Source organism: Telmatherina bonti, assembly GCF_933228915.1.
Source record: "Telmatherina bonti genome assembly, chromosome: 9".
Classification (NCBI taxonomy): domain Eukaryota; kingdom Metazoa; phylum Chordata; class Actinopteri; order Atheriniformes; family Telmatherinidae; genus Telmatherina; species Telmatherina bonti.
The window spans coordinates 30,621,354-30,641,123 of record NC_136627.1 but is presented as its reverse complement, the minus strand read 5'-3'; the positions used below and the strand labels follow the sequence as shown (position 1 = coordinate 30,641,123).

Here is a 19,770-nt window from a genome sequence, read left to right as displayed (position 1 = left end):
CTGAGATGAACTGGCTGGTCCACCTAAATAGAGGCTATCCCACTTCATATATCACCATCTGTTAGCATTCAATCTTCTGTACTATGCCTTGTGTGGCGATATTCACTGCCAGTGCCAACAAAGCCTCCCCACCAGGGTGCTCATCATCTTAATTTACAACCAATTCATTGAGCTTTTAACCCTTTGTGACCTTACACACCATGAGGAGAGGGACACTGGCACCAAAAAGAGATGAGAGTGGACTGTCAGTCTTATCTAAGAGCTGGGCTCTGTTTCCCATTAAGGTTGGTTTTTACCTCATCTACCTGGTTGGACAATTTTTACAAGCTCTACTCAATAAAAAACTGCTTTCATGTCATTATGAAAAAAAAAAAAAAAGTTTACCAGGTAGATTCAGACATGATGGTGAACACAAACCAAGATGTGTAAGAGGAAATAAGATAGTGGGGGCTAATGGAAACTCTCCCATTCCTAATACTTTACATATTTAAAAGGTTTAAAATAAAAAAGTAAACAAACAAAAAAAAAAAAATTATGATAAGAAAAATATATTGACAATTATTCTGAGTGGGCTCTTCTGGCTGTCAAACAGATTGATTTATAGTTAAAGCTTCGCTTCTAATGAAATTTGTTGTGAAAAGTTTATTTTTAAAGTTCCAACGTATAATATTCATGGAAATCGACTGACAGAAATTCAATACAATTTTGAAGACTCCGTTTTCATTAAATAAAAAGCCATTTATGCCACAAGACACAACAGGTTCCCCTTTCTGTCACTCTACTGTTTTGCACAGTAATGTTACTACAGCAGCCCAAAAAGGACAAGCAAAATCTCAGCTCCCAGCCGGATCTCTGAAAGATCCCACGGGGAGTGAAAAGTTTCCAAAATTAGATGAGTTTGGATGGAGAATATAAATAATAAAAAAAAGAACTCCTAATGAGCTAAATAAATTTAAAAAAAAAAAAACTGGTACCAGTTTGATTCAAACTTCACACACTGGACATGTTTACTTCCCACAGTAAAAACACAGACGATGAAACTGTCTGCATCTATGTCTGCATACAGTGAGAAGAAACTTACTTAGAACACAGTGAGCAGAAAAGTCAAATCGCAAAAAAACGGCAACATCAGCTGGCCTACAAACTGGAAGCTCAGCTCAGATCTAGCAGTGAAACACACATCTGATAAACAGCATCCACCCTGCACCATCAAATCTAAAAGACGAAAAAATATATCTGGTTGCATAACAAGGAACAAACATCAGACAAAAGCCCGGCAGCTTGAAAAGTTTGCAGAGTATTGATCAAGTACAGCAGTAGCATGATAAATGAGAACACTATTCAAGCACAACTTGGCCTTAAGTCAGTAGGTCACCAACATCATCAGTCACTAGATTTGCACCAGGTATTTCTAGCCGTACATATGCTAAGAATATCTATCAAATGTATTTTTTCCTGTCCTTGTAATCACTCACCTTTTAAGTAAATCCATTAAAGGTTGTAAAGTTAAACAAATGTTCAGAACTGTTATCAATTATCAGTTTTGATCCAGAAATCTGTATTATTATAACCATATTGTTTATTTTCATGCTAATTTTTTTTTTTTTTTTTTTTTTAACCTGTCCTGTCCAGCATCTCAGCATACAGAACAGCAATCTGCGTGCCATATTTTTGCCAGACAGATTTGCTCTGTCAAGGGAGACATCTCACATATATAGCTGCCCTTGATAATCTGAATATTTTCGTTATTATGAGAATTTTTTTTTTCTCCTTTTTTTTAAATTTTGCAATCATTGTGAGTCTTGATATGGCCGAGCTGGACCTGGCAGGGGAAGAGGAAAAAAAAAAAAGAAGATGAAGGGAGAAAAAGAGAGAAAAGAAATTTAAACTGCTAAAATTACAGTAGTTGCAAAACAATATAAACTACTACAGAAATACAACAAGACAGAAGTAGAATAGTGGCAATATTCAAAAACAGACAAAAAAAAGTCAAAAAAAGTAAATTAATAAAATAATTAAAATACCAACCGTTATCAAACACACCTGTAGAGAGTCATCAGCAACATTTAGTAGGAAGCAGATGGGAAGATGAGCGCTATGTGGGTGTGCACGTGTGAGTATTCAACCTGAGATCATGCAATCAAAGATTAGCTGAGTGCTTGTAGGGGAGCACGACCACGACCCGAGGCGTTGGGGAGGAACCCAAGGCCCCCAGGGCCCAGCAAGCCCACCGCACACAGAGTCCAGGCAGGCAAAGCAGAGAGAGCTGCCGTACGCCATACTAATTATGCTAATTATTAAAAAGATAATTGCACAAAGACATGACAAAACATGACAAAAAGATGTTACAAGGCAAACCTTTGCCACCTCAGAGATCTGCCCACCCCAGCTCCAATACAAAACCTAAACAAGTGGATCTACAGGAAACCCAGCAGATAACACCCTTGCTGCTTCCACATCTACATACAATCAGACATTTTATACTTCCTTATGAATCATTACAATTCAATTCGACCGCAAAGGTGGTCTGGGAGCAATTAATCTTTGAGTGAGACTGTCGGAGCAGAGAAAGGACTGAATGGGTTGACGACTTCTCTTCCACCAGTTCACCCACATCAGCCCTGGCCAGCCGAGCTTTCTGGCACCACTGACACTCCACTTCATCAATGATAATGAGCAGTGCACAAATCTTACTTTACAAGCCTGCTGTCAGGAGCCAACCAGAGTGCCCAGATTAATTAGGCAGAGCCAGAAATATATTTAAGACAAGAAAAAAAAAAAAAAAAAAAAAAGCCTAGCAGTGCAGGATGAGGTCATTTTACCGCCACCGACATGCTGCGACTGATTCGAGGGCCTCTCTACAACCATCACATGGTGCTCAGAAGCACTTAATAGCAGAGACGAGTTTAGTTTAAAGCTCTTGTTTTACATTTTGTGACTGACCTGAGCATCCTGCCTCTCCTCGCTTTGCAAGCACAGCTGTTGCTAGCTGTGTTTGAGTTTGCGTTGCTATGGGGACATCCTTTAATCACACAAACAGTGCCACCCCCGGGAGGTGAACGAAATCCAAAAAGGTGTGCACTTCTCAATCCTCTCGATCAAGCTATCATCTGCACATCTTCACATGTTCACAGTTTAATAAAAACCTCCTGCCAACAGAAATGTCACTGCAGCCGGCTTCCCTCTGCTGAAGGGCGCTCCTTCCTTCCCCCTGCGGTTTCTCTCTAAAAAGTCTTGCCAAAGAAATCTTTCGCTGCCAGTTAACACCGCGCAGAGGTGGACGCGGAGCACAATTAGGCAAGACGGAACCGCAACACGCAGAGGTTGCCACCAGCAAAGCGGGTCAAAGAGAGCGGGCACCTCTTTAAAGGCTTCTGATGTAGCTGCCGCAATGTTTACATAAACAAGCCGGGGTTCATCACCGCTTACTGGCAGCCCGGATTTCTTCCCCCCCCCCCTCCTCTTTTCTTAAGTCATGTTAATTCTAAGTTTTTCTACCGTGATGGACAGAACAAAAGGAACACAAACTAGAAATGATTTCTTTCGGCCTGTCTGAAACCAATAAGAGGAGAGCTGTGCAGACCGATATTTTATTCAATTAAAATAAATGGAGGAACAGAAAGAAAAATTGAGACAATTGACATGGAGGTCATTCAAGCTGAACAGCTGAAAGAAGCGGAGGGATGCTGGAGAATTCGCTGCATCAACCTCTCCTACACAAGCGGCTACCATGGAGCCCTCTTCCTCTAATTGTTTCATTACATCTCAATCTATTGTAGCTTGAGGGAAGGGTGCTTGTTAAATTAGAGGGCTTTTGTAACATTATCCATTAGGAGTGACAGCATTTTATGGTCATAATCAGATCGAATCATCCAAACTTGTGCCGCGCGCCTTATCTGTTCTTCTCATTAGGATATCTTAATTTTTCACAGTCTGTTGGTCCTAACAGCCTACTGCAGCCAGTAAATGAGTCATATCAATCAGTCATGCTGAGGACGAAACGCAGCATGAGGCCCAGCCGAGGAACTGAGAGATTCATTCGTGCACACATGTGAATCTATAAATAAGCACACAGCTCTGTTGCTCTGTGTCTTTGTCTCTTTTTCTTCCCCTTTCTTCCCGTCCCCCCCCGTCTGTCCTCCTGAACGCCTACCCTCTCCACTCCATCCATCCTTTTCTGCAACACACACCTCACTGGAGGCTCCACTTGAGTCAATTCAAATCCCTCCCTAATTGACACTCTGTGAGAAGAGGCAAGGCTAGCCCTGAGTGCACTTCACTGACTTTACCCAGGCATGTTCATATGAATGCTTCCCTGCACAGACAAGCAGGGATGCTCCCCAACTCTCCTCTAACACCAGCTCTCCTAAGGGAGACAGCAAATTTAATTGAAAATATGCGTCCAGAAGCGGTATCTAAACAAATACTGCATTAGATGGATTTTTTTTTTTTTTTTTTTTTTTTTTTTGGGTGTGTGTGTGCAAAGAAAAAATAGGAGGAGCGTCTCCAGAGGGGGTCCTGAAGATAATCCTATAGAACCTCGGAGGTTCCGTGCTGCTGGGTGCACAGCTAGCACCAGTTTCACAGAGGAAGGTCAAGTCTGGGACTCTCTTTATCACCTTCTTTTCTCCTCCCACCAGCTCGAAAACTGAGTAAAACCAACTGCTGTGAGAGACAGACTTGATTAACGATGCATCGACTCCCCCCATCAAGAAACACAAGAAACTGTAGCGCATGCATGCTGTGCTGAGGTCACACAAGCTGCCTTGCTTTTTCTTTTTTTCTTTTTTAAACTAAAATATGGGTAAATATGCTGCAACATTCACTGTGGGCTGCTGGATAAAAAAAAAAAAAAAACGAAAAACAAAGCTCTACATGAATCTTACAAAAGACAACCTTTTTAAGAATTCTGCAGACATAACTTCACTTCAAATGCACAAAAAAGGCCTTGCCTTAGTCTCAGCACACACAACACACACGCACACACACAACACACAAAGTAATCCAAATTCATTCGGCAGCCAAACTTAAACAGACTGACACATCCCCAGAGATAACCCGCTGCTTGTCTGTGCTCTACAAATGTATTTTTAAAGTCATATTAGGTGATTTCATAAAAAAAAGAAAAACCCACTGTTGTATACAGACAGTAAATGGGTGGCATTTTTATCAATACAGGCTTTGTAGAAACAACAACTTTCTGACAGCTAGTCTGCTCATGTAGAAGCAGCAGGAAAAAAACTTCCAGATAATGATATTTTTTAGTCTCGTCTGGATGGCTGGATGGGTATGCATGGGCTTTTCCCTCAGCTACTTGGCTTTGACATTACACAGCTATGGACCTGCCGACGGAACAGTTATAAACAATGTTTTCCCATCGTGTGCTATTAAGTACTTTCACAGTGGCAGTTTGGACTCAAGTGTTGAGCTAAAGGGTGCTTCAACAGTTGCAGCGGGGGGATTGTGAATATTTGGTGCCCACAATCACCATTCCTGACGGATGTAGCTTTGGGTGGCAACACATTGCTGGATAATATATAATTTTGGCCCGCAATGATTAGCTTTACAAGTACTCTCTTTATGTGGAGTAGAATAGACTTGATTGTCAAGCTGAGGTAGAAAATTAGTCTTTCCTCCTCGTTGGAAAAAAAAAAAAAAAGAAAAAGAAACAACACTACAATATCGCTAAACATTACTTCAGGTTGGAAGCTTTCGTCACTAAAACTGATGTTTAAGTTTTTCCAAGTTGCTGGTTTTATTATGGCCAACACGTCGCTGCAGCTTAACATTATCAGCAGATCAAAAACACACATCACACAAAGCGCCAAACTGTTAACACCGACGTACAACATGGTTCGTTTTGTCTAATCGTCTGCCAGACTGGAATCTGCTGTCATTCCCTCTGCAGGTATTTGTCTGTATGTTTGTGTGGTTGAGTGCAGACATTAGGTGCTTTTTATCTAAAAGATATAGAAGAAAACAGCTGCACCTTCTGCTGTGCAGCATGATTGATGATAACCTTCAAGGAAACATGGAACCACTCAAAATCTCTGACAGTAAGCAGGAAAACGGTTTTACCCACTAATATATTTTCCCACAGAGCTTCACACTTACAAATAAGGTTGGTCTTTTATAACCTTTACTCAGCCAGGGGAAGTTTCAACCAGATCAAAGATCCCGGTTCACAGTTTGCATTGAAGTTAAAAGTGAAATGAGAATATCCTAATAAATCACAAAACCGCAAGATAAATAGCACAAGTTAAAAAAAAAAAAAAAAACATGTCTTTTTACAAGTATTTCCCTAAAAGTCACAAAAATTAGTTTAAATTCATTCAGTAAAATTAGCTCCCTGAATTTGAAAGCACTTTAAAGTTGATTCAGAACTGAAATGCCCGTCTTTCCTGTGCAGCGGGGGTCTGGGAAGAGGCAGGAGGAATAAATCATAAAACACATGAAGGAAAAAAAAGCTCCTGCTTTTTAAAATGTAGGTCCTTAAGGTGAAAGTAGACCAAAAAACAGCTTTGTTAATGATGAAGTGGAATGAAAAATACTTTTCTCGTCCCACAGGGAAATTTAAATGTTGTAGTAGGTTTTCTGTTTTGCACTGGAGCTGAAGGAGTCTCTCACTGAACACACTCTGTTGTTTCTTCACTGTGTTGTGTGGAGGATATGAAATAGCATCCATTATCCTCACCAGCTCGTGCGAAATTCTTTTCTGATCAATCAGCTCCAGAGTTATTCCCAGCACAGACGCAACGCAGTCTTCCTGATCAGTGTGTTCAGTCTCTGGTTCCGATGCTGCAAAGCAGATTTCCACAACAGACTCATAGGAGATGCAAAACTTGAAAGCAGACAGAATGGTTTTAGCTTCCTTCAGAAGCAGAGCGTGCTCTGTCCTTTACTTGTAGATTCTTCTGCGTTGCATTTCCAGTCTAGTCTGTTGTCTGGCTGAAGTACTTGTATTCTTTCACCATCTCTACCTCTTCTCCCGGGATGTAAACAGTTTTGTTTACTCTTGCTCCTCCTAAAGTCAACAATCATCTCTTCTGTTTTGTTTGTATTTAAGATTAGTTTTTCTGCAGATGACAGGACTCAGAGTTGTATGGAAAGTCTGAGGTGTACAGTGTAAACAGAAACGGTGAGAGTACAGTCCCTTGTGGTGCTCCAGTGTTGTTGACTACTATCGCAGACACACAACCTTTCAGTCTCACAAACTGCGTTCTGTTTGTTAGGTACTCATAAATCCAGGTGGTTGTTGAATTTGGGAAGTTTCTCACATAATAGAGCATTTGAATTGGACTAAAATGAAAGAACATGATCCTCAAAGTGCTGCCTGATTGGTCCAGATGAGTGGGCTCTGAAGCAGGTACATGAAGCGACCAATTGCAATCACCAAACTGTAATGAGATGATGATATAATATATTAGGGCAGCTGGTCTGTACCCATTTAGGTCGGATAGTTGGGATTTTTTAGGACCCGGAAACCAGGTTGTTTTCCCACAGTACGCACCTCTTTTCTGACTCATTCTGGTGTTGAAAAGGCGCTGACGAGTCCAACATATTTGTTCCATGCAGGTTTTCACAACCCTGGAGCTGACTCCATCAGGACCTGCAGCCTTGTTCCGGTTCAGTTTTCACAGTCGTTTCTTCACTTGACCGCAGGAGACGCAACAGAACATTTTCAGCTCATTAGTTCTGTCCAGGCCTCCATCAGTCTGATCCCACTTGAACTTGAAGCTGGTGATCTTTGTGATTCCTGACCCGACCACACATCCGTCACGTCGTTCTGCTGGAGCTGACTTTCTAACTTTTTCCTCTAGTCATCCTTGCACTTCCTAATATTTACTTTCAGTTGAGTTTGTCTTGTCTCAAATAACTCCATCTCTCCATCCCTGGAGGCTTTTCATTTGTTACTGGGGAAGCGTCTCGCTCTCTTGTTAGGATAATGCTGTCTACACAGAAACTGATATAACACGCTCAGTCATGGCACTGATGTCATCTCCGTGTTGTTCAGTCTGTGGCTTAAAAGCACCCTCTCTGACCATCTTTACCTTCATTAAACCAGCTTGTAATAGTCTGTGTGTTGACTGGTTGCTGCTGAACGACTGGTTTATACATGGAACATACAGAAGAACCTGAATATGGTCTGAATTTCCTAAAAGAACCAAAGCACAGAAACCACATGCATTTTTTTATATTTGCATAAAAATATGTCCAACGTATTTCTTTCTCTAGTGGAGCAGGTGACAAATTGTTGAAATGTTGGTGATGTTGCAGAAAGGAAGACACTGAAGTCTCCAGAGATCACAATGAATGCGTTAGGACACTGTGTTTGTAGCCTAGCAACAACGGGGCTGATAATGTCACAGGCTGTGTCTGAATTGGTACCAGGTATGATATAAAGCGCTGCTGGAATAACAAAGTATATAATAACACTTGTAATACAATATAACATTTATAATAACATATACATTACATCAAGTCCACACATGGACAAAGAAGACCAACCAGCACAATCTCCATGACCTCTGATCTCCATGATTTACTGGAACTACTGCAGCATGTACGCACTATGAGACAGTCTGCATGTAAAACACACCCACATGATCCAGCACAGACATGAAAGTAGAATCAGCAGCTGCTTTCAGGTCTTAAACAAAAGACACAAACTGATTGTGAAATATATATTTTTTTCTTCTTCTTAATTGGATTGGTGGATATGAAATGTTTTATTAACTTATTTCAAACAGTAATTAGAATAACTCAAACATAAATATAAAATAACAGAAAACAAAATTAAGAGGTCACACATGTGATGCAAAAAATAACATTTACAAAGGAGCAAACTACATGTTCGAAAAGGAGTAGAAAGAAGTGTAAACCTTATTAAATCCGACCCCTTTTTCTGAATGTCGATGTTACACATCATATACTAACACTAACTACAGAGCATAAATCCAGATGTAAATACATAATTACAGCTTCAGACAACAAACCATGTTTATTAGCCTAGTCACCCATATAGAGCATACAAGATCTTAACTCACACATACCTGCCCCAGACTACACTATCCATGATCACACAATCCAAAACATTGCAGCAAACAATTCTCTATCATGTTTGCTACAAGTCTCAAACCATCTGTGCCTAAAGCTGCCACATAATCTGCCAAACACATCCATGTGCTCCCTGCAAATGCATATTCAGCATACTCACTCCCATACAGTTTAAATATACTCTGTTTATATTTTCTCATATATAGGATGATGTTTGGACATCGTTTCATCTCCACATTCAATCCGTTCCAGCGTCTAAATCCTTTTTAGCTGTTCGATATTGCCTTATTGCAAATTCTGACCTGTCTCTAAGGTTAACCCCCCCCCCCCCCCCCCACACACACACACACACACACACTTCTTTGCAGAAATATTGATTGCAGGTGGGAAGGCACTAAGTTTTTCTTGACTTCATCTAAAAATTGTGAAAGTCAGGATAAAGAAACAAAATGATCTACTGCAATGTAAGGATGTTTTTGTTAAGACAAATATTCTATAAACAGACAGGAGGGGGGGGTGACTAGGACTGGAAACATCAGAAGGTGTTGAACTGTCCTTAAAGCACGTTGCAGCTGATGACAGGCTGAACGTCTCAACATCTCTCTCTCTGGTGTTTTTTGCTGTTTGCTCCAAGTTGCCACTGTCAAGACTCGGTTGGCCTCTTTCTTTGTTTTCTTATAGGAGATCTGAATCTTGGGAGAGTAGAATATGTGTTTTGTCCGTAAGTGAGTGCTCAGCATGACTGGCTGTTTGACACGGCAAATAAGCAAAGTAAGAAGCAGGTGGCAGTGACTGACTTCTGCTTTCCATTAGTAGAAAACGTCTGCTCGAGCACCTTCTTCTGCACTGTGATGAGTCGTGTCTTTTTGTGCAAGTGTGGACTGAATGTCTTGAACAAAAGTCGTAAGTCCTTTTATGTGCTGTTGCGTTTGTTCAGATGTTGACAGGACAACATCTGAACAAACAAACAAGACGAGTAGGGGGCGTCTTGTTAGCGCTGCTTGATGTCCAACTCCCTTTAAACTGAAGCAAAAGCAGAATTCTGGATAAATCCTGTCTGAAATTAGTGGTGGCTTCTTCATAGAGCATTTACCAAAATATTAGAGGTTTGATTTTGCAAGAAAAAAAAATCTATTTAATCCTGTAGATAAGCAAGAATCAAGCAAAGTTTACACAGAATGAGAAGCCATGATGAGATGAGTCACACAATCCTAAAGCAGAGCTGTGATGTCTCTTTGAAGGCCAAAAACACCTCCTCTCTTTTGTTACTTGTGATTACCGAGTGCACTGAAATGAACATGAACTTGTGAGAGACTCATTTTGTTTCCAGTGTGAATTCATTTCAACAAACGAGTGCACGTAGCGCATTTGTAATTAAAAAATTAATGATAAATTTTAGCATTTAGAAATGTCAAGCTCCATTATCACGTCCCCCTAAAATCACTGCAGGAAGAGAATGAAACATTTTAAACAATCACATTTATTCCGCATGAAAAAACAATGTGGGGTGATGAAGTTGCAGGAGTTTGGATTGTTTTGGGGTTTTTTTTTTTTCCCTCAAGGAAAAAAAAAAAAAAAAAAGTTTCCTTTTTCCATGAGCTGGCCAAAAGTAAAATCCACAGAGAGCTTAATATTTGCATTGCTGTCTTATTAAGATATCAGGAGGATGTACGTTTCAGAGTGAATGATGAATAAAATGAAAAGTTGAGGCTGCAGTGTTCCTATTCAAAGCTCCACTTTGAACAAATTTGAGCATGGATCAGAAAGCACATGACCTTCAGGTTGACAATGTAAAAATCTTATCTTTCTTCTTGTCTGGGTTAAATTATACCTTCATGCAAAGGAAGAAATAAGCAATGAAAGATAACACAACCAGAACGGTTGTACAAATCAACTGCCTTTAATTTAAACAACAGTCATTTTGTTTGACTCATTTGTTCACAGCTTCATCTCTGCTGGGTGAATAATTGGACCCAACAGATGCACAGCAGGTAAAATTACTGGTTGTAAAATAAATTAATTCATTAAAAACAAAAAAAAACTATTTCTTGAGCAGAACCCAAAAAAGTAAATAAAAAGTGGTTCTAGAAAATAAACAGTATGATGTATTCCATCTTTGCAGCTCCACTTACGACCTCTATATGTGAATGTCATTACTTCAGTTTGAGGAATAAACATAATAAATGGAAAAACATCAGGGAAAAACACTGCGCAGATACTTTTCATCACTTTACCTGGATCCACTTGTCAGGAATTGCCATAGCCAGACGGTAATCAAAGCCAAGTCCTCCCTCCTCCACCCTTCTGCAGAGCGCAGGCATCCCTGACACCTCCTGTAGAGAAAATACACAACGTAATAACCACAGTTTTCCTCCCTAGTCAACCAACATCATATCATCGCAGCTGCATGTGTTGACCAGGAATTCTTTTTTATCCTATGATCCCTCCCTCCAAAAAAAAAAAAAAAAAAAAAAAGTGTCTTTCCATTTTCATTTCGCATTAACTTTTAAATGAAACAAGGGAAGAAGCAAGCATGGCTCACTGATAAGTGCTTTTAACTAATAATAGCTAAGGGCAGTGCCATTGCAGAGGATGCTGCTGAGTATGTGTGCGGCAGGCTGTGTTTTCACCTCTGCAATCGTGATGCAGCTGGGATAAAGAGTATGGAGGATGTGATTGGCAATCATGAGGTAAACCAAAGAGTCTTCATCCACTTGAAGGCCGAAGTATTCACTGTAGTCCCCTGAGAAGCCAGTGCCTGAGGGGTAAACACCCACACAGTGAATGCTCATCATGTTCTCCATCCAAACTTTAGAAATCCTCCCATTTTTGAAGCTCTACTTCTATTCAACCTTATTGCTATGACATATTTCAGCACAGGTATGGCTTTAAAGATGCTTATAGTACTATTTTACAGTCACTATTTTAAATTGAGAGTTTATGTGAATAGGTGGACAAGCTTTATCATTTATGCATGTTACCCCCACCCCACACTGCTAAAGGAGGATACTTAATGTTTCACACCAAATACTACAGGCTGTATGTCAGATTCTTTCAATGCTCAATGAAATATTCAGAGTAAAAAATGAGTTTTCCCATGTGGAATGTCATATAAAAACTGGTTTATTAAAAAAAAAAAATTAAAAAAAAAAAAAAAAACAACTAACTAATATCTTCATAATTTTTCACTAAAACATGGTTTAGATTAAAGCTCCGATATGTAAACCTTCTCAACAAACTCCTATTATTTAATTCCCATGGGAGTCCTGTGCACAAAGAAAAGCAGGATTCACTTCCCAGTCCTGACATATGAGGAGCACACAAGCCAGTCTTACCGATACCATGGTGATGGTAGAGCATTGAGGTAACGCCGTCAAATCTAAAGCCATCAAAGCGGTACTCCTCCATCCACCAGCGCAGGTTTGACAGCAGGAACCGCAGCACTTCCCAGCTAGTGGGACACACAAACACACATGCACACACACAGAGAAAAATTCAAGGTCAAACAAACAAGGAGCTGTGAATTATTCACACATCTCATCATGCACTTTGGGCACCAGAGATTAATTTTCACCGCTACAGGACATTCACATATTGATAACTGAAGCTCCATTATGTTGGAGATGGAGTGTCAGTGACAGCAGACAGTGTTTTCATTAACTACACCGTAGAGGGGACCGTGTCTTTCACATTTCAAGATGTCATGATGAGAAATCAGTGGCTTAAGCTGCACAGTGAGGTTTCCTAATTTCCATCAGATTACACACACACACACACACACACACACACACACACACACACACACACACACACACACACACACACACACACACACACACACACACACACACACACACACACACACACACACACACACACACACACACACACACACACACACACACACGACCAATGGGCAAGCTTTTACGCCTGTCCAAGATTTTGGTTTCATCTTAAACGTCTGATGACTCTCAGGAGGGTCAACGCTGTAGATAGAAGTCATTGTTTTGTGGCCCGCAGCATACAAACGCTGGCGGTGGCTGCTGGCCAGACTTCATCGGCGGATGTTGGAGGAGGCGGATTCCATAAACGGCCTCGCTCCCCCATTCCCTAACTTGGCACGTCAGCTGGTCCTGCACAGCCACTCAAGGCAAAAGTACACTTTGCACCTCAACTCTTTCCCATTCAGTGGAGTGTCGCCATGGAAACGTCAGTGAAAACTCAATATTTGTTTTTCTCTATGCAGTGTGCGTAATGAGCACCAAATGAAACACTGTACATTCGGATGCAATGCTGGAGGGTGAAAGCATAGCGCCGAGGATGTGAGACGAATGACACATTCAAGACGCTGATTAAGTGTGAACTGTTCCCTCTGCTTAGGCTGGAAGTCGCAACTCAGACGTGCACTGTTCACTCTGCTCTAACAAAGGCTGGAATGATATCTGTCTGCTGCATGTGTGCACTGCAGTTCTTACAATCTTTGTGTTCGCATTGTTTTGCAGAAACTAATAACCGTGGCATAAAGCACATCCGCGCTCTTGACGGGAAGAAGCATCATAAAATATTTGAGCTTTAAAGAAGTTTTTATTGATGTTTAAACTTTTTTTTTTTTAGATCTGTGAACAAGTGACAGCATCACAGTCTTCTGTAAAAAGCTCCTATAGTTATTTTCACCATATCAGAGGACATATCACCATCGTAACCAATGACTTGGACCACTGCAGTTCTTCATAATATCTATCAATTGAAATTTTGACATGTAATATTGAATGATACTTTCCCCAGCGCTTCATCTGTCATGTAACTACAGTAGCGGTGTAGAAAGCCGACCCATGTCCTGAAGTTGCCTTTCCCCAGCTGTAACCCCACACTGAGGGGGCAGTTCAACATTTTTTTTTTTTTTTGCTTGAATGATGCAATCTCATCATGTCAAAAAATTGGTGAAGCAGCGCGAAGACCCAGGTTCATGCTTCAACAGCACTTCAGTAACGCTCCAAACTGCAAAATCCACCCCTAAAAATAAAACAAATCTTGTCCTCAACATTTCTGCACAAGAATGATACATTCATCCTATGAGCACTCGGTGCTGAGGATTACATCTTCTGTGGCAAAAGACCAAATCCCAGATTCCTTTGAACCAGAAAGCCGTGACACTAAAATACATTTAAATGTGTTCCCTTCTGCACTCCGATCCTCAGGGATGACCAACACCAGCACTGTTTGACAGGTGTGAAGCTGCATGTTACATCTGCGCTTTCTTCATCCCCAGAGGAAGAGCACAAGGGAGCCTGGTATGATCCGATATAGCAGCCTGGCTGGGTGGTCACACAGACCCTGTGATAAATAGATTAGGTCCTCCAGTCCACTGCGCAGAGCCAACAAAGGCTCAGACACAATGTATCCTCAAAGGATGGAGATAATAGCTAGTGAGAGCCAGAGGCCCAAGATGAAACCATACTGCCACATTAGGACCCACAATGCCATTCATCATCAGGTCCAATTACAGTGAGAGAGGTAGATCTTCGTACCAGATGCAATACGGCGCTTATCTATGCGGATCCATGAAGTTATCACTCAGTCTGCAGTGTTAATATAAAAGCAAATTGCATAATACGCTGTTCTCAGATTAAAGCACAGCAACGACGGTGAAATCCGGTTAGGGAGCACTAACAGAGTAAAGCTCTAATAACACTGCTTGTAGAGTAAGATAAGATAATCTATCAATGCTGTTTCACCTGCAAGAACACGCTGTTACATTAAAAAAAATCATAAGTTCATTCAATAACAGGACTTCTCTTTCCACAACATTCCTCATCAGAGTTCTTTCCCTCCTCATGTTGACCACGACCGCGGCACACACACCGTTCCCCTTCCATCTAGCATCTGGATGGGGAACGGATATTAAAAGGATGCCAAGTTTCTAAAAGCCGGTTTGCATAAGGAGGCTATGGCGTCTTGTCATGATGAGACAAAAAAAGATTTAAGTCCCTGTTTTCATAACATCACAGGTAAACTGCAAATACGAGGAAATAGATTCAGGAAGCTGACAGGACATTCTGCGAGAGGTGTGATGCTCAAACAGCAACACGAGACGAGCCTGATGGATGGTGCACATTTGTTGCACCAAAAAGGACAAATAAGGAGCCTCATTTGATGCATTTCAAAAGGTTTCTGCAATCTCTGCAGCCGACGCGAAACAAAGACAGCGACAGGATCCCGATTCTGGATTTTTCCCTTTATCCTTGTTCACTTCTCAGGAGAAGAGATGATTTTTTTTTTTTTTTTTTTTTTTAAATGTACATCACTTACTCGTGTTGTACAGTGAGTTATATGTGTGTGACCAGAGGCAGAATTCTCAATCATGTTTAATCGTGCGGTCGAGTAAAACACAGTTGAACATTTCTTTTTTTTTTTTTCCGGGGCTACATAATGAATTTTCAGGGTGGCAGTGGCTCGGGTTGGCTTGTGACCTGACGGTCTGCGGTTCGAGCCCTGCTCCCCTGCACTGCTGCAGCCTGAAGAGGGCATGCTTGTTCTCCGAGGGCCAGATAAATGCAGGGGGTCGTATCCGTCCTGAAACATGATTTGCTGTGGCGAACCTTTCAGAGGGTCAGGCCAAAAAATAAAAAAGAAATAGTGAATCTTTCCATTCCAAATTACACTGACAAAAGTCTGCTAAAAAAGAAAAAAAAAATGGTGGAACTTTTGGAAAATTCATCAACAGGTGTGACAGGCTGCATTGTGATGCTGTTCTTTGACGTCCTTTCTGCCGCCTGGCAGCTGGCTACTCTTTCTTGGCATCCTAAAAGGAATAGTCTGCAGCCTGTGAGATGGTTTGTGTGCTCAGCAACCTGTAATTAGTATCACTTTGTATATTTCATTAATCAATGGCAGCTTGTCATGCCTATTGTGTTCCTTTGGAGTTTTGTTTTGTCAATGGAGCGTATTTCAGTTGAGGCAGGATATCCAGAAGGTGCACGTTCACATGAATCATCACTGAAGTTATTAAAATAATTTGACAATTCGGACAAAAATCATGCAAATTATAAACATGTTCAAAGAGTGAAAAACAAAAAGGCATGGCCACTCAACTAGTTAGATAGTTTGCAAAATAAGAACTGCTGCCTTGAAGAGATTGAGCAACCTTGTAGGTCCTTCTGAAGGCTTTAAAAGTAGTTAGAGTCCAAAATGGGTTTTTGCATGTTGTTAGCAATGAGAAATATTGAATTTCTGAGCATTTTTAAAAATATTTAGTACTCTGTAATCCCTTAATAAAGGCTAAATAATCATGCAGGCTTTTTCTAAAAATGTGGAAATCGCACAATTTATTTAGATCCCTTAAAACAGAATAAATAATGACTAGAGCTTCTGATGAAGGAAAAATATTTGGACATTTATGCAACTCAACCCCCTTTAGCTTTAAGGTGTAGAGGTTGGGTAAGAATTAAACTGCAGTAGGGCATGTTCCTACCCAGTGGCTGCTTCAAGCACCTACTGGAAGCAGGCAGACAGCTCCAACAAGCCACCATGCACACCTACAGCTAAGCTTAGCTCATTAGCTGAAGCTCACCAGAGGGGAAAAACTGCTTTTCCTCTTGCTGTGTGACTTGATGGAGCAGTGGAAAGAACTTATGGGTGCTAAATATTGAAATGAATTTAAACATAATGAGCAGACTCCCCAAGTGGGAATTTAATGACTGATCAGACTGAATGGTCCGAAGATAGTCCAGGTATGTAAAGGAGATAAATAAATAAACATGGATTTTAGGGATTATAAGGGAGATTCTGCTCCGTCTCTCACTCATCAAAAGGGTCTTTGCTTCTTTTCATGTCTTCCTCGTGAGCAGTTCTGCTATTTTAGAGTTTCAATATGTCAAAAGATTTTTATCAAGCCCGTTTTTACCCTGCAAGCTGAAGCCAGGTTTCACACTGTCAGTGGATAAACCGAAATACAAACTGCCAAGCAGAAAATTGCATCATTTGTATGTGGCTTATTCTGCTAGATGAAAGCTTAGAGGGGTTATGTAATTTTAGAAAAATGTCTTGATCAGTTTTTTTTTATTTTTTTTAAATACCCTATCTAAGAGTTTCAAGAGCATAAACTATTCAATTAGCCCATCTGAGGTGTCTGTGTGTAAAATGCACTTGCAGTTTAGCAACGATTTAGTCATTTGGTAAATGTCTATCAGCTTTTTTTTTTTTTTTTTGCATTAATTTAGAATTTAGGAGCAAAGATGAACGGCAACATTAATAAACTGACACACATCAGAAATCTGAATGAAAAGTGCAGACATAAAGAGCCAATCTCAGCGCGAGTACACAGAGGAGTTAAAAAGCGCTTCCAAAAGCCTGTCCTTGGGCCTCTTTTTCATATCTTAAGAATTCACACAAAGATTGATGAAAAATGGATGCAAATGATCCTGAGAGAGGTGGGGGATTACAGAAAGACACCACATCAAGCATGTCAGAGCTCACCACTCAAAACCCAGACCTAGCATCAGACTTAGCTTCTCCTGATGCCAGCCTGCCGCCCACACGATGAACCGAAGGCTCCAGTCACCCGGTCACCGTGTCAAGGTGACTGATGTTTTTTGATGGAAACAGCCACAATGAATAATGCAGATATAATAGTTAGATTTCTCTCATCAATAATAGATGATTTTTTTTTTTTTTTTTTGTGTGTCAGCAGCTCGACGAGAAAAGGGTGAGACGCAGAGAAAGAGGGAGATGACCTGCAGCGAAAGGTCTCAGACAAGGACATGAACCCAGCCCAGCCGCATCGAGGATCTTGAGCCTCAGTACATGGAGCAGGTACTTATCTGTTTGAGCAACCCGACACCTAGACAGGTTGTATATTTTCTACATAAAATCTACATCCCGGTCCATTTAAGGCCAACTGATCCAAAGGATGGAAAGAAGTTGTCCCGCTTCACTTTGATCCACTTTACGTGCACAAATTTATTGTTCTATTGAAAATGCATTTCTACTAAAAATATGGTACAAATGTGTGCAAACAGTGTCAATATCGAAAGGCGAATATTCTTATCACTTGTTCTATTCAACTCACAACAGTCTGATTTGATTACATTTAGATTAAATCTGATTTATCATTTCATTTATATATGTTAAAGGACCATCAAAAGCAGATATTTGGGATTAATCAGATCATTGTCATAGCTGTATTAATCTGAAATGCACTTCTGAAATACGATATTTGAAAGACCATTGTCTGCATTCACCGGTCCATTACTGGACGCAGTCGATAAGTCTGAAGGCGACCGTGCTCGTCGCTTTTTAACTTGCAGAAAATACTCATGCTGGAGCCATTTAGCTTGTCAGAAAAGGGCTCTTCATTTTAGACAACACGAGGCATAAGTGTTTTATTCAACAACTATTTATAACTAATTGACCAAATTTGGCTTCTTTCTCCGAGGTTCAGGACCATGGAAAGTGCACAAGAAACAGCAATTTTCTACTAATTTAAACAATTGAAGCTAAACATGAAAAGACTTTTAAAACACCTGGAGAGAAAAAATGAAGCGCTTCTGGGAAGTTCTAACGCTGTTGAGTATCATTCCCCCCGACTGGACTTAACAGAAGGAAAAGACCTAACGCTGACCTTCTTCTCACTTTTTCTTATTTACTTCAGTAAAACACTTGATAAATTGACGGTCATCTTATTCTGATAAAGTCTTCCTCTGGTTTTTCTAACAGTTAAACTCCAGCAAAGAAATCCTCTCTTTTCTTAAAATCAAAAACAGAATTTTTAGTAGATGATAAATAACACAATTACCATTAACCTGACAGCTTGTTTGATTCATTTAAATACAAATTTTGAGCTCTGAAAGAAAAACCTCTTTAAATGCATGAGCACCAAACTTTCCTCTGCTCCTTTTTAGTGCATCCCAAAAGCTGCAAACGCATTAAATCTGACTTAAAAAGGACCAGACTGATTGATAAATCAAAATAATTTAAATATCCTTTATGTTTCAGGGAGTTAACATTTACAAAAATCCAGTAAATATATTGAAACATATTTCAATATTTTAGTAATTTAAAAAGTACAAATAATAGCTAATGTTTTTGAAGAACTGGCTAAAAAATCTCTGCACATTTCACACTTCCATAGCCATTCTGGCAAATGTGTTTACTTGTCCTTGCGAGTTTCAATGCAGCTCAGTCCTTCTATCAAGTTGGTATTCAGCAACTACAAAACTAATTCCAGCATTTCTGCAGCCTGGAACCAGTGCTTGCAAAGCCAGACGCTCTTTATATTGAATGCAGACGACTCAGAAGCAACACAAGTTAACAAATTGGATGGCAGGGATCTATCTAAACAGAATTTTCTCAGGACTGTGTTGAATGTTTTATGAGGAAAATCCAAAGTGGAACACATGCAATACAACAACAACAACAACAAAAAAGCTACTTTCTGCTACAGATGCAGCTGCAAACGCAGAGCAAAAGACGCAGCAACAAGGAAAATGCATATTTCTTCCCAGGGCTTGTTTCTGTCAATCCAATGAGAACATCATGGCCGGACTGTTCGGGCTGAAAGAGAAGCTGTCTGATTAAAAACGGACTGTTTCACGCTGGGTTCTCAGTGTGCTTCTGAGCTTCATTTCCATCCGAAGATGATTACCAAAAGCTTGACACAAACGACATGTCCAAACATCCTGTGAGAGGCAAAGAAGACAAATGAACTGGCTGTGA

At 40.3% G+C, this 19,770-nt stretch overlaps 1 protein-coding gene across 1 annotated transcript in view; it reads right to left on the bottom strand.

Annotated features, from left to right (window-relative positions):
• Positions 1–19,770, bottom strand: part of gbe1b (glucan (1,4-alpha-), branching enzyme 1b) — a 97,763-nt gene that overhangs the window by 48,487 nt on the left and 29,506 nt on the right. Inside the window, exons 8-10 of the mRNA XM_079246463.1 lie at positions 12,393–12,508; positions 11,688–11,815; positions 11,292–11,390 (exon numbers count right to left, since the gene is read on the bottom strand). Coding sequence (XP_079102589.1) covers positions 11,292–11,390; positions 11,688–11,815; positions 12,393–12,508 — 343 coding nt within the window. The remainder of the gene's footprint in view (positions 1–11,291; positions 11,391–11,687; positions 11,816–12,392; positions 12,509–19,770) is intronic.